General features: G+C 39.2%; 2 protein-coding genes across 5 annotated transcripts in view; one reads left to right on the top strand and one right to left on the bottom strand.

Annotated features, from left to right (window-relative positions):
- The first annotated feature begins 202 nt into the window (after positions 1-202).
- On the top strand, positions 203-11,790 carry ZNF830 (zinc finger protein 830). Of its 2 annotated transcripts, XM_053970591.1 has the most exons (10): positions 203-342; positions 450-549; positions 1,548-1,668; positions 2,224-2,257; positions 3,458-3,669; positions 4,035-4,125; positions 4,844-4,907; positions 7,897-7,977; positions 9,304-9,380; positions 11,148-11,790. In XM_053970591.1, exons 1-10 carry the CDS (start codon positions 221-223, stop codon positions 11,329-11,331), a joined length of 1,086 nt encoding a protein of 361 aa, XP_053826566.1. In that variant the 5' UTR covers positions 203-220; the 3' UTR covers positions 11,332-11,790. The 2 variants fall into 2 exon arrangements, with proteins under 2 accessions (XP_053826566.1, XP_053826570.1); XM_053970595.1 differs by lacking the exons at positions 7,897-7,977; positions 9,304-9,380; positions 11,148-11,790 and adding an exon at positions 5,601-5,736.
- The window catches only part of LOC128803471 (poly(rC)-binding protein 3-like), a 501,238-nt gene continuing 494,474 nt past the window's right edge, over positions 6,737-13,500 (bottom strand). For all 3 annotated transcript variants that reach the window (XM_053970572.1, XM_053970580.1, XM_053970547.1), the window contains one exon: positions 6,737-8,882. In XM_053970572.1, coding sequence (XP_053826547.1) covers positions 8,818-8,882 — 65 coding nt within the window. In that variant the 3' untranslated portion in view covers positions 6,737-8,817. The remainder of the gene's footprint in view (positions 8,883-13,500) is intronic.

The following is a 13,500-nucleotide window of genomic DNA, read 5'->3' as shown; positions in this document are numbered from 1 at the left end:
ACAGCCGTGTCCCACAGCTGGACTGCTGTGTCTATCGAGCTCTGTTGGTGCTCCGAAGGCTTAACTAAGGAACATCCCGAGGAAGACGGCGAACAAGATGGGTCCATTATTCCTCCTCCTCCTCTTCCTCCTCCTCCTCCTCCTCCCGCCGCTCCCTTCCCGGCGCGCTCCCGGCAGCGTCACGGCGCGCGCCGTTGCCGCCCTTGCGCGCCGGGGGAAGATGGCGGCGGCCGGGGCGGGCGCGGGGCGGAAGCAGGTGCGGCAGGAGGAGCTGCGGCGCCTCATGAGGGAGAAGCAGCGCCAGAACGCCGGCAAGAAGCGCATCGAGTCGCCCTTCGCCAAATATCCTCAGCACCGGGCTCCCTAGAGCTCGGCAAGCAGGGTGGGAGGGATGGGTGGAGGGAGGGGGTCCGCGCCCCGCACGGTGCTTCCCTTAACGCGGCCGACACGTACAACAGCCTGGGGCACCTGAGCTGCACCCTGTGCAACGCGCCCGTGAAGAGCGAGCTGCTGTGGCAGACCCACGTCCTGGGCAAGCAGCACCGGGAGGTGAGCGGCGGTGCGGAGGGTGCGGGTCTCGGCCGGGCTTTGTTGTTCGGGAGCACCGGGACAGCTCTTAGGAAGGGCTGGGGAGAGGCCGCACCGCCGGAACGGCGTCCTGGGGTTCGCTGCTCCTGGCTCTGTGCGGCAGTGGGAGCAGCGGAGCGCCCGCCGGGATGAGCGTGGGAACCAGCCTGGCTGTTCGTCTGGCTTCCGTTCTCTTAAATCCCATGCGGGGATTGAAAAGCCAGCCCTTAAAAAAGGGGTCCCGTGTCTTTCAGGGGTCCGCTCCTCCGGTGAAGCGACAGTTTCTGCTGTCACTTGTCTGCAGCTCGGACTTGGAACCTCCCCCACCTCCCCGCCTTCCCGGGCTTGCCTGGGGATCTGTGAGCTGTCAAGTGACAGCTTATGTGGGGTTACGAAAATACATTTTTTTTTTCCTTTGTAAATCAATAGTAAATACGAAGAATTTGTAACTTGGATGCGACCCAATTTTTTAAAAATCTTTTTAAGTTCTGCTCCTACTTCTTAGCAAAAACTGAAAGACTGTGTTTAATTTTACAAGTATTCAGGAACTGAGGGGTTCCAGTTCATTGCCTGCATTCAGACTAGATGACTGTGGCAAAGCAGGGTGATGTCTTTCATGCTGTTAAAATGCCATGTTTTAATTTTAAAACATTTAATATTCTAGGGCCTTAGAATAAATCCAACCTTCCTGTTATTTTCTGCAGTGCCTTACTGCTGTCAGTGTCACTGCTCTGTCTTTTCTTTCTTACTGCTACAGCCTCCCTTGTGTGAGTGTCAGCTCTTCTTCCTCCATGTCACATCATTCCAGAGGCTGACAGAAACACTGGTCTTTGTTTTGGTACCTGTGGTGTCTGTTTCAGTGATATTGTTCTAGAAATGTATTAGCTCACTTTGATGAGCTGTTGTAAAAACTCTGTATTTTAAGCTGCAGTCCAGAAGTTATTGCTAGTAACGTGTCCCAAATTTTTATTTCTTTACAGAGAGTTGCAGAATTAAAAGGTACAAAGCAGACAGCCACTGGCTCAGCTGCTGGCACATCGTCTCATCCTATCAAGAGAAAAACAGTTGAGACAGAAAATACAGACCTAAAGAGAGTAAAAGGTAATGAGAGAGAAATGCTTGCCAGAATCCATCCATTTTACATCTTGGATGTTTCTGGTTTGTTTTGTTCCTGTGGAAGTGAGCATGAATACACCAGACTGTTCAGTTAATGTCAGCCCGTTGCTGCTGAAAAGGGCTTTCTCGTTGCCCTTTCTCATTGCCCTTTCTCATTGAGTTCTGTGTCAGGAGAGAACTGTGCTTTTGGAAGTTTACCTGGTTTTCTTCTGGGTTATTGGGTTAAATTAGGTCATGGAACTGTGGGCTTGGCCCAAATAGATCGAGAAGCAGTGTAAATTAAGCAGTAGGAGCACTTGCCTAGAAGTGGTGTTTTATTCCTTTTCAGTGGAATCAAGTCACTGGTTTTCCTCAAACCATGCACCAAAGTTCTTGCCAAAGGAAAGACAGTTAATTTTTTCCTTGGTGCTGCCAGACATGTAAATATATGAGACATGATAAATACATATGCATCTGGGGACTTGGTGCTGTCATAGAAGTCAGGGGGATGTTTCTTTTAAAAGCCTGGATTTTAAGAAGTGACTCTTGGCTGTTGTACAGGTACAGATGAAAAGCCACACACGTCTTCATCGGGGTAAGTAGATCTTGTTATGTGTGAATTTTTTCTAGCTACCAGTGGCTGCATTCTTATCCAGCTCTTCCTTGTCTCTGCTTCCTAGACAGGGGCAAAGGTTCAGAGAGTCAGCAGATCCCTGCTTCTGCCTGTTCTCTAACAGAGTTCTATATTCCTGAACATGGCAGCATCTTCCTGGGTGGACATAATTGTATCAACTCTTAAGACTCTCTGAGAAAACAGGAATTCTTTCACTGTCACTGACAGACTTTAAAGGATTGACCTGTGGTGCTATTACACAGCTTGAACATAACCAGATTGTAGCGTGTACTCTAATAATGCTGAGATCCTACAGAAGAGGTGGCAGTCTGAAATTAAGACAAATTTTGAATGTATAATTAAATGATATTTATTAACAAAAACTACTGACAAATGACAGATATTCATTAGGACGGTTTTTGTCACCTAAAATTCATGTAGGTGCATATGCTGCAGTTGAACTTGTACAAATACAGGAATGTATTTGCCTTCAAGGGGTTGGGTTAAGCATCTCAACTGCCCCTAAAAATTTCTGATGGTATTCGGACATCTTTGTAGGGTTGGCAGATGTCAGGTGACACTTCTGGGTCTCCTTTACACTTCACAGGATAAATTACTACCTTGCATAGGTACCACTTGCTGTTTCCTTGTAGGAGTTTGAATTTTTGTGCAAAATTAACACTTGAGAGGTTTGTCCATTTTTGAACTTGTTGGTATAATCAGTTTAAAACATAATGTGGAAAAATGTTTGGCTTGCAGGCTGCAGCTATTCCAGCAAATCTATGTTTTCTCATTGCTGAGCCTGTGTGGCTGTTCTGAATTGCAGTCCTTGACAGCACTAGGTACCCAAAATAAATAGCAAATTACTTAGTAGGTGGAAAAATAATTATTTCAACCACCATTCCAATTTGTTATGGGTTATTTTTATTAATGTGAATATGCAAATGGAAAAATGCATCTAAAATATTTTTTAGAATTAACCTGGACATTTCTGGGGAACTTAAAATGAGAGCCCCGAGCGTGTGCTGCCTTCAGACAGTGGCTGTGTTGGCAGCTGTGCAGCTCAGGGCATTGCTCAGTATCTCATGGCCTGCATTGCTCACAGAGGGACTTGGCTGCTGGTGCTGGACTGGAGTCATCGCTGTGAAGTTTCAAACAGTTGTGTTGTGGGCTCTTTACCAGGCTGCCAGCAGATTTTTTTGATGAAGCAGAGCAAGACAGTGCCAGTGTACAGCTTTCCAAGGGCCCGGGTCCCAGTTTATTGTCAGGGAATTACGATGACGACGATGATGATGAAGAGGAGGAACAAGAACAATCAAGCAAATCTTCGGTTGTGCATAAAACTGAAATTCCACTTCCAACTCAAGAAGTAATAGCTAATTCTCTGCCTGCAGGTAATGCTGACTGAAATAGTAATTAGTAACTCTTAGTAATTAATAGTAATTCTCTGTAAGGAGAAACTGTTACTTAACTGATGATGAAAGGTTTTTATTTTATTTTTTTAATTATTGCCATTAGGTGATGGTGAGGGTGTGTAATACTGGAAGTAGAGATAAACTAGCAAAGAATCTCCTTTTATTGTGTGGTGGTTGCTTATTGATTTTATGTTCTAGTTGTTTGAGGCTGCCAAGGGAAGTAACATCTGTCTGTTCTTCCCTTGATTCAGTAAGGTGCTAACTGAAATTCCTGTTCAGTAGGAATTTTAGAAAATGCCTGAGCAGCTGTTCTTTTTATCACAGACTTCTGTCCTTTCCTATAGACTTTTTTGACACCAGAACCCCAGCTGCTCCTATAGTTTCCCATTCAGGATCCATACAGAAAGCAGAGATACAAGAGAAGGTAGTTGAAAGGTAAGCAGTCAAATCAAATATTGATAGTCTTAGGAATTGTAAATAAACATTTATCTTCCAGGAAACAGAGACTGTGATCACTTAGAACTTCTGGGATCACTTAGAACTTATGTTTCATTCAGATTAGTTTGTATATATGTGAGCCTCAGGCATTATTTCAGACAGGTATCTTGCACCTTAGGGACAGAAGAAGAGATGGAGCAATGTCATACAGAGTCTGTTTGACATCTCTTTGCAAATTTTAACACAGAGTACTGTGGGAGCTTCATGTCAACCTCTGCTTTCCACTGTTTAAAGGAAACTGCTTGTTCTATGGTAATGGTTCAGCTCACTTGAGCACTCCTTTAGACAGTGCTTTAGTCTTTCAGAAGTAGAAACTGTGTTGTTATAATGTTTGGGTGTTCAGCATGCTGGAAAGAACAGTTTAAGAAGCATAAGCTGCAGCTCTTGTTTTAACAGTGAGATTTAAACCTTTCTGTGCAGTTCCTTCAAAGCAAGGAAAGACCAAGCCGAAGGAGGAGGTTTTGATGGTTGTAGGTAAAATTAAAGGCTTAAAAATCTTGTTGTGTTTCTACATACTTACACAAAGGATTATGAATTTCATTCTTGACTATTTTTAACTCTGCAGTAAAGCAGATTGTTAAAGTAAATCCATTACTGCTAGAGAACAGAGTGTTAACAAGTGTTAACTTGGGCTAATAGTAATCAAATATTTCAGGAAAGAAAACACTGCTGAAGCTTTGCCAGAAGGTTTCTTTGATGATCCTGAAGTGGATGCAAAAGTAAGTGATCTACTTGTTTTATGCTACTGTCAGTTGTAATGATTTATTTCTGTCAGTTGTAATGATTTTCGAAGTAGTAAGGATGCTTTTCAAGGTAATCAGTCATACTGGAATATAGGAAAATGACTGAACTATTTTGACAAGAATAGACTATTTCAGTTGGAAGTGACCTGCAATAATAATCTAGTCCAACTGCCTGAAAACTTCAGGGTTGAACAGAAGCTAAAACTTTTTATTAAGGGCTCTGTCCAAATGCCTTTTAAGCACTGACAGGCTTGGGGCATTGGCCACCTCTCCAGGAAGGCTGTTCCAGTATTTGCCCACTCTCTTGGTAAAGAAATGCTTCCTACTGCTCAGTCTGAACCTCCCATGCTGCAGCTTTAAACATTCATTCTGTATAAATTAGAAAACATGAAAAGAGATGGAGGTGGGCAGGAAGTGCTTGTTAAAGTAATCTCTTAGAAGGTATTTTTGATTATGGTTCCTCTGTGACTCTTAAAGAAATGTCATTTGTTGGCTGGAATACTGAACTGAGATTTGGACAATCTACCTTTATTTCTGTGAGTCATCCCAGGAAAAGCAGTTCACTTAATTTGTACGTTCAATTTTGCTTTGGAATTGGGGATATAACACTTCTATAATGTCCTTTGTGAGATCCTGCTGAAAAGTGTTGTGTTACTGTGTGACTGATAGGGTGCATCCTGTTGGAATGAAAACAGCTCCATTATGGCACACGCTGTCATCTGTAGTACTGGTTACACCACAGGAGTGAACTTGGTCTTCACCCCTCTCGTCTTTTACTACTTTGGGGTTTTGTGATGCTCAGAAAAGAAAGGGTATGTGGGTATTCACCTTGTTTCTCAAAAAAAAAAAAAGAACCCACAACTAAAAATCTTAGAATTCCAAAACATTCATCCTTCAGCTTGCACGGTGCCAAATGATGACCAAAATAAACACTGGTATTTGAAATACAAACCTTTTTTTTGTTTTGTTTTGTAAAATTTGCCACAGATTTGATGGCTTTCTTGCTTGCTTTATTGAAATATAGTGCTGTAGGCCTAAGAATTTTTATTTTCTTTGAATATATTTCCTTGTTCACACAGTGGAAGGCTGCTGGTGTATTTAAATGGCATTGTGAGGCCAAGCCATGACATCTAATTTGGAGACCTTCCAAATAATGCTTCTTCATGTTCAGTTAGTCCCACTGGCCCAGCTAACAGGCTTAGGTGTTTTATTTGCTCTGGCAAGATTCTTTTGGCACTACTCATGCACATGTGTTGCCATATGTGAATAGTTTTGAATAATGATATTCTGAATATTGAAATGTGTAGCTGAAAAAGCCATGCTTTGGCTGGTGTTTTTTTTTTTTTCTTTTTCTTTTTTTTTTTTTTTTTTGTCTAATTGAAGGAGTACATTTGTCAAATACTTAGTTTCATCATAAGTTGGGAATGCAGGAATGCCTAGCAGGAAAGGAGAATCTGCTTACATCTGTGAGGACACTGGTTAGTGACCTTTGTTCTGGTTATTGCCTGCACTGATAAATTTACAAATGGCTACCTGTTCCATTGAATTGCCTGCAGTGGCTCTTCCTTTTAATCAGCCCTTTCTGAGTGTAACTAATACTCAGAGGAAGGAAAATGTTTGTGACATCAGTTGTATTGAGGTGGATGCAGTGGTTCTGTGTTGGAATCATACACGAAATAATTATTTGAAGAATTAACTGGGCATTTGAAAGGGAGATTGTGGGTGTAAAAAATGCTTGTTATTTTCATCAGATACTTGTAAAGCACATAAATTCTGGATTAGATAAATATTTCAAGAAAAAATAATAACTTTAGTGTTTAAATTTATTGTAAGAAATACAAATAATTATGAATTACAAAAAACAACCACAATGCATAATAACACAGTACATACACATATGATAGAAATAATAACAGAACAGAAAAATGAAATGACAACTATTACTTCCCAGTTTGAGTTTGCTTGGAAGCTTCTAATTTTTTCTATAAACTCAATTCATACTACTTGATTTTGTATGGTCACTCAGGAACAAAACACACCAAACTGTTGTCTTTACTAAGGTGATGACTGACATGTCACCAAAAGAGCAGAATGAATAAAGGGAAAATAAAACTAATGCAAAAAAGATGGTGTCATGACTTACTATGTTCAAACTGCTTAGTTCTCCTAGCTGTATAATTTCTAACCAGTCCTGAGTCAGGCATAATCTGTCCTCTAATTATATGCCACATCTTCCAGTCTTGAATTGTGGAAGTTTCAATTACACAGGTAGACTACCTTGTCTATTTATTTGCATTAAAAGCACAATCTGGCTTTGATTACCTTGGCTGTAGATCTTAAACACATTCTTACCACTACTACTTTTTCAGACTTCGTGTCTTAGTACTAAATGCCATCTACCACAGAATAAAAAGCTTTGCATGTCATTAAAATTGGTTTCTAGCTGTACAGTTTCTTCTGTTAGCCAACAAAATTAGACTAGATTTGAAATACAGTCAGGCTACCTAACACCAGCAGACTAGTGACTGAAAGGTTTGATACTTTACGTTATGCCAAAGGCAAACAATTCACTGCTTTTTGGCTTGTGGAATGGCTACTGTATGCAATTGTACAGGCAGTTTACAGAAGAATTTAATAGTTATCACCTGACACAGTGAAATGACAGACCATCAAACTCACTTTTGTTGCTGCAGACATTCCACACCGGCCACTTTTAGTCAATAATTATTCTTTAATGCTGCAATCACGGATGTTGTTTTAATCCAGGAGTAGAGTCAGATTTTAATTCCGAAACCATTGTGCAGCTGCACTCTCTCACTCTTATCCATTACTTAAACTGAAATACATCAACCAGACTTTTCTGATAACACAGCATAATTTTTCATATTTCTCCTGTTTTTTTTTACAGTGCCCCAAAGAGTCATTAGACTTAAATTGTTAATTTATAAATTTCCATGTTCCTTAGGTGAGAAAAGTTGATGCTCCAAAGGATCAGATGGACAAAGAATGGGATGAATTTCAAAAGGCAATGCGACAGGTCAACACAGTAAGTAATGGAATCTATATTTATTGATTCTAAATACTATACACAATAAGGAAAACAACAGTTTCATGCAGCTCTGCAGAATGGCTGACATCTGCATTTGTCAGCTGTTTGTTTCAATGCAGTGTGTGGTTAAATGCACTTTATAAATGAGCAAAGGGTTCCTTGTATTTTCCACTTAAATGAAATTAACTTGAAAACTATTAATCAAGATACAGTCATACGCATCTAGTTACATTTGTTACACTGTATTTTATTTAAATACTATTTAGCTAGCATTTACCTCAGATCAGTGGCCTGTATCCAAACAGGACACAATTGTGGGCTCTTCTTTAGCTCTATATTCACATTTTAACTTTTAAAAACACTACCCATTTTTCTGTCTTTTTAAAAAAGTATCTATAAAGTGTAGGTAACCTGGATTTCATGTTTAATTTAAATGTACTGGAAATGAACTCCAAAATCTGGGAAGGTGACAAAAGAGTTTGAGACACGTAAATTGGCCAGTTTTTCTGTACTTCAATTTTTCACTGTTTACCATTGCATGGAAAGTCTTCCTGTAGCAGGTGTTTATCGGCCCTTGTGTAGAATTTAAAACTGTACTACAGATTACCTGGTCTTCTCAGTCTTGCCTTAGAGTATTTGCTATCCTTTTAATTATTTTAATTGTAAATAGTTACTCATATGTCAACTGCTAAGAAAAGTGGTGCAGAAAAATGTATCATTGCTCATTTTAAAGCAGTCAGCACTATAAACAGAGCGAATGTTCATACAAAAGCGGTGGTGGATACATTTTGCTAGCATAAGCCATTCAGATAATTCTTCAGCTTAGGAGGAATCTTCTCAGTTATGCGTGGACCATTGATTGCATAGCATCTCCCAGACATTCAGATTTGAGAAAGTATATGCTGAAAAAAATAACAGGTTAGAAACACTTCGGGATCTAGTGGGAATATTTAAACAGTATGTTCAGTAAGTGGTGTGTATTTAAGTCCCAAGCACTGGGATAGAGCTCCCGTTTCAGCCTCAGACTGTGGGTGTGTGTTGTTTGTTTATGCTCAGTTTCAAATAGTAGTGTATTGAAAATTTCCAAAGATTAGCCCCAAAGCAGCCAAACTACTTTTGATTTTAAGAAAAAGCATTTCCATTTCAAACTAAAACAAGACAATTTTTTTTTTCTGTATTTGCCCTTGTAAAGATGGGAATATACATAGAGGAGATTGACACTAACTTCAGGTAGAGGGGAACAGGGGAGGACACAGACATTGTAAAGGAGTGGAAGTGGAATTCAGGATGAAGGTGAATTTTCTCAATGCTTTTCTGGTTTAGATTTCAGAAGCAATAGTGGCAGAAGATGATGAGGAGGGACGACTAGATCGCCAGATTGGAGAAATTGATGAGCAGATGTAAGTAGATCAATTTTTCCTCAAATTCTCTGTTCTCTAGCAGTAATGGATTGCTCTTTGTCTAGAGTGATAAAAAGACTTTTAATCTGCAATACTACCTTTCATTAATCATTTGAAGGCCAGACTCCCTCAAATTGCAGAATGATACCCAATAAAGACATGGATTTTGGTACAAAGTTTTGTAACTTTCTCCAAAGAGAGAATGCAGTGAAATCACTGAAAGAACACAAGGCAAATTTTTGGAACAAACTGTCCCTCTTCCCCTGCCAAGTGGCTTAATGTCTTAATTTGTATTTCCCTGGGAAATCTGATGGATGTAGAATTTATGTGAACATTTTGAAGAAACATTTCCTGTACTGAAAATGTCCTGTCCTGTGGCAAACCCTCTTTAATTCTAGTAGAAGTTTACTTAAAGGTTTGTGGAGTGATGCACTTCATTACATGAAGCGGTTTGTTTGGTTTTGTTTTGCTGAAATGGTGGGTGTGGTGGTTGGATGGGCATTGGTTTAAACTCAAATAATCTGAAATACAGCTCAGTGGAGAAGTTTGTTACCATTTTCGTGTAGCTCGACACGTTGATATTAACAGTGATAATGGCAATGGTAGCGACTGAAAAGAAAGAGATGCAACAAAAAGAAGACACTGGAAATTAAAGCAACACTTAAACCATCTGGGCAGATTACATGCTGCACATAATCAGCAGTGTATGGTAACAAGAGCATTGGGTTCAAACTGAACTTTGCTGTTACAGGAATGTCTTTTAACAATGTTCATGTAATTCTGCAGAGGGCTTGAGCTAAACCTGCCTCTCTTTGAGGATTTATTTTTCTCACTAGCTAAGGCTGGTGTAAGTACATAGAACCAAATTCAGAAATTTGTAGAGTATTTCAAGTTTTAACTATAATTATTTTTCCCCAAAATAAAAGTTCCAAACATTTTTAAAGACGTTTTGTAACTTTGACTTCTGAGTGTATTCAAATGCAGGCTATTTCAAATTAAGTTGAAAATGAAATAAATGCCTTGGCTTTCAAATCTTCAGCTATGACTGCCTGTAAGAATCATAGTGGTAATATGCCAGGGGAAACAGAATCCAGATAGTAACTCCTTCATGTTGACCCTTCTAAGCAAATAAGAATGAGAGAGTCAAAGGAGATTTTAAATCAGGCTGGTACTACTTGGCATTTTCAAAAAAATTCACCATTTAAAGTGGCTAGAATGCTTATAAAACACAATTCAAAGACAGAACTTTTTGAATGAATGGAAACCTGAAACTTTTGGATTGTGCTTACTTAAAATATTCTGTTACAGCACAGAGGAAGCAGATAAAGAATCTGAACACTTTGTGCTGCTTTTTTTATTTTCAGAGATGCTACCACTCACTAAGTTATCAAAATTGATAATTGATGTCACACCTTTCTCTCACGAGAACCATAAATGGGGGAAAGAACTGTGTTCCTTCTTACATGGAAGTGGATATTGGTTCTGTGCTTTTTGAAAAATGGTTTGTGACTGTATTGCAGTTGTTAAGTATTTGGATTAGATCTCATTGCTAGAGAATTGACCAAACCTCTCCTCTCCTTGAGGAGAATTTTCACTTGCTGAACACTGAGAAGGTACACTACCATCTTGAAAGCTTATTTCTTTTTCACTGATGGGAAGCTGTAAAGCTTCTTTACCCAAAGTTGTAGAAGCAAAATCCAGCACTGGAGGTGATCAAATTAATGTGGAAAGGCCCCAAATGTTAACAGGTGTTTCACCTTCCAACAGCGAATGTTACCGCCGTGTCGAGCTTTTGCGGAACCGTCAGGACGAGATGAAGGAGAAGTTAAAGGAAGCCATGAGATTAAGAGCAGCACAAGAGAAAGAGGAGGAGGATGTTGGTAGTGAAGATGAAGAAGAACTGCAGGATTTGCTCTCTCAAGACTGGCGGGTGAAAGGGGCTTTGTTGTAGCATTTCTGCAACATAGTTGACACTCTTTTTTATCTGTGGTCTTACTTCCATTGTAAGAAGGGAGATTCTTTTGTTAAATATTTATTTAAAGAGGATCGTGAGGTAAAGAGTCAAGCTTATTCAAAAATTTTTGTAGATCTACAGTGGTGTATTACTTGTTGTAAAAACTGTATATTGCAAATGTTTTACAATACTGAATGCACCTTTCCTATTAAAATGACTGGTTTCCTACCAGAAGTATTTTAGTATATGTGTAAAGAATCTCTAGGCTTTTGGAAGCATTAGTTCAGTTTGCTAATTTTGAGAGTTGGCTTACTGTCTATAGAAGTGCATAGTCTACAGATTTTTCCCAGGTTGGGGGTTTAGGGAAAATATTATGCATTTATGTTTTTTTAAAATTTAGAGGTGCCCTTCTGTCCATTGCCCCAGCTCCCAATAAAATATGTACATTTTTTTTTAGGGTCTGTTACAGTTTCTTTGTGTATATAAGGACTAAGCTCAGAAGTGCTGAGCCACAGCTTCTCCACAGTGCATAGCCTGTAATGTGCTATAGCACTGCTGAATATTTTTCTTTATAGTCTCCTGTTTTGCTTAGTGCAGCCATCATGTAGCATACCTCACACTTCTTGAACCAGAGGGGTGAGAACACAGTGGTTACATATCTGCATCACTTAATGAAAGGGTGACAAAATGCCTGAGAGGAAGGCACTGGAAATTGAGGAGGTAAAATAATAACTGCAGATACTGGAAATTTTCTTAAAATACTATCTTAGGCACAGAAAGTATCTACAATTGATTCTGTTCTGATAAACACAGATTAGGTAAAACCAAGAACCAACAAACTTGACAAGACTGGGACATGGAAAGCAGAGCTACCTTTGGTAACTGTCTATTTTTATTTATTTAATTTTTTTTTTACTCTGTAAATCTTCAAATATTCCAAATTTGCTGAGGACTTTTTAAAAATAAGAGGGATGTGTGGCTTGATTGATATCAAAAAGTAAAGTTGTTAAGAACAGGTTAACCATTTTTTTTAATATTCTAGATTAAAAAGTGATATTTTAAAGGGAGAAAACAAGCTTTGCTCTTATGAAGGCATTCCAGTTACTTGACTCAGAGATGGTTATCAACCAAGCAATTAAGATTAGAACTAAACTTAGGTGTTTGATTTGCCTGTTTTTGGGGAAATACTTGATATGGCAGAAGCCCTTTCCTTATAGTGAAATGCATTTTTATCACTCCCAAATACCATGATCCTTGGGTTCAGCTCTTCCTATTTATAAAGCTTTCAAAATTCAGGCAATGGTCCCTAGTGGTTTATTGCTTCCACACCTTCCTGCTCACATGTGCTGGCTTACAGCTGTTAGTAAGAGGAAGTGTAAGCAGCTGTTGCTGCTGAAATGTTTGCTGTGACACAAGAAGTCTTATATGAATTAGGACTTTCACTGAGATAGCAACATTCAAAGAGTATTGAAATACTGAATAAGTGTTCAGAGAATATTGAAATAAATAATGAATGTTTGGACAAGTTAGAGAAAACTTAGCTGGACCAAAACTGAAATAAAATGTCTTTGTAAAGCATGAAACATTCAAACATCAATGTCTAAGGTGCCTGTCATGCTGCAGTGAAAGATCTCTACATCCATTTATCCCTGTAAAGAGAACTTCCAGCTGAGAGGGTGGTGCCATATTAACAGGACAGTCTTTTTCAAAACAAACCAAAGCAGTCCCCCAGTTCCCTCTGAGAAAAGCTAAGGTAAGTTTCTGATTGTTGTTTATCTTTGCTTTTCACGGACCCCACTCACCAAAGCACACAAGCTTGCTAACACTTAAACTTCAGAACCACTCTCTATTTGACTTAGTATCAGAGAAACAGATGTAATGAATGTCAGGTTACACTGAGCATCATGGACATGTATGTTTTGGCAGTATAAAAATGCTAATCTCTGAGTCTATAAATTACACTACCTTTTTGTACATTTTTCTGTAATTTTACTTTCATCTTGCACATAAATCTGCAAATCATGGTTTCCGCTGTGGATGAGTAGGAAATTAACTGAACATCAAAACCGTTCAGCTGTTTTAGTCCAGTTGCCTTCATCTTTAGAGGTGTCTTGTGGTAAGAAGCTAAAGGCAGTGAGTTTAGTTACAGTGCAGGGATCTTGAACA

Source organism: Vidua macroura, chromosome 1 (genome assembly GCF_024509145.1).
Source record: "Vidua macroura isolate BioBank_ID:100142 chromosome 1, ASM2450914v1, whole genome shotgun sequence".
Classification (NCBI taxonomy): Eukaryota; Metazoa; Chordata; class Aves; order Passeriformes; family Viduidae; genus Vidua; species Vidua macroura.
The sequence above is the reverse complement of the archived record's forward strand: the minus strand, read 5'-3'. Positions and strand labels throughout refer to the sequence as shown.

Bases quoted from the DNA above. Each gene is read 5' to 3' on its own strand.
- ZNF830 (XM_053970591.1), top strand. From the start codon at position 221: ATGGCGGCGGCCGGGGCGGGCGCGGGGCGGAAGCAGGTGCGGCAGGAG. The intron at 2,258-3,457 runs GTAAGTAGATCT...GCTCTTTACCAG, and splicing joins CCACACACGTCTTCATCGGG to GCTGCCAGCAGATTTTTTTG. The intron at 9,381-11,147 runs GTAAGTAGATCA...ACCTTCCAACAG, and splicing joins GGAGAAATTGATGAGCAGAT to CGAATGTTACCGCCGTGTCG.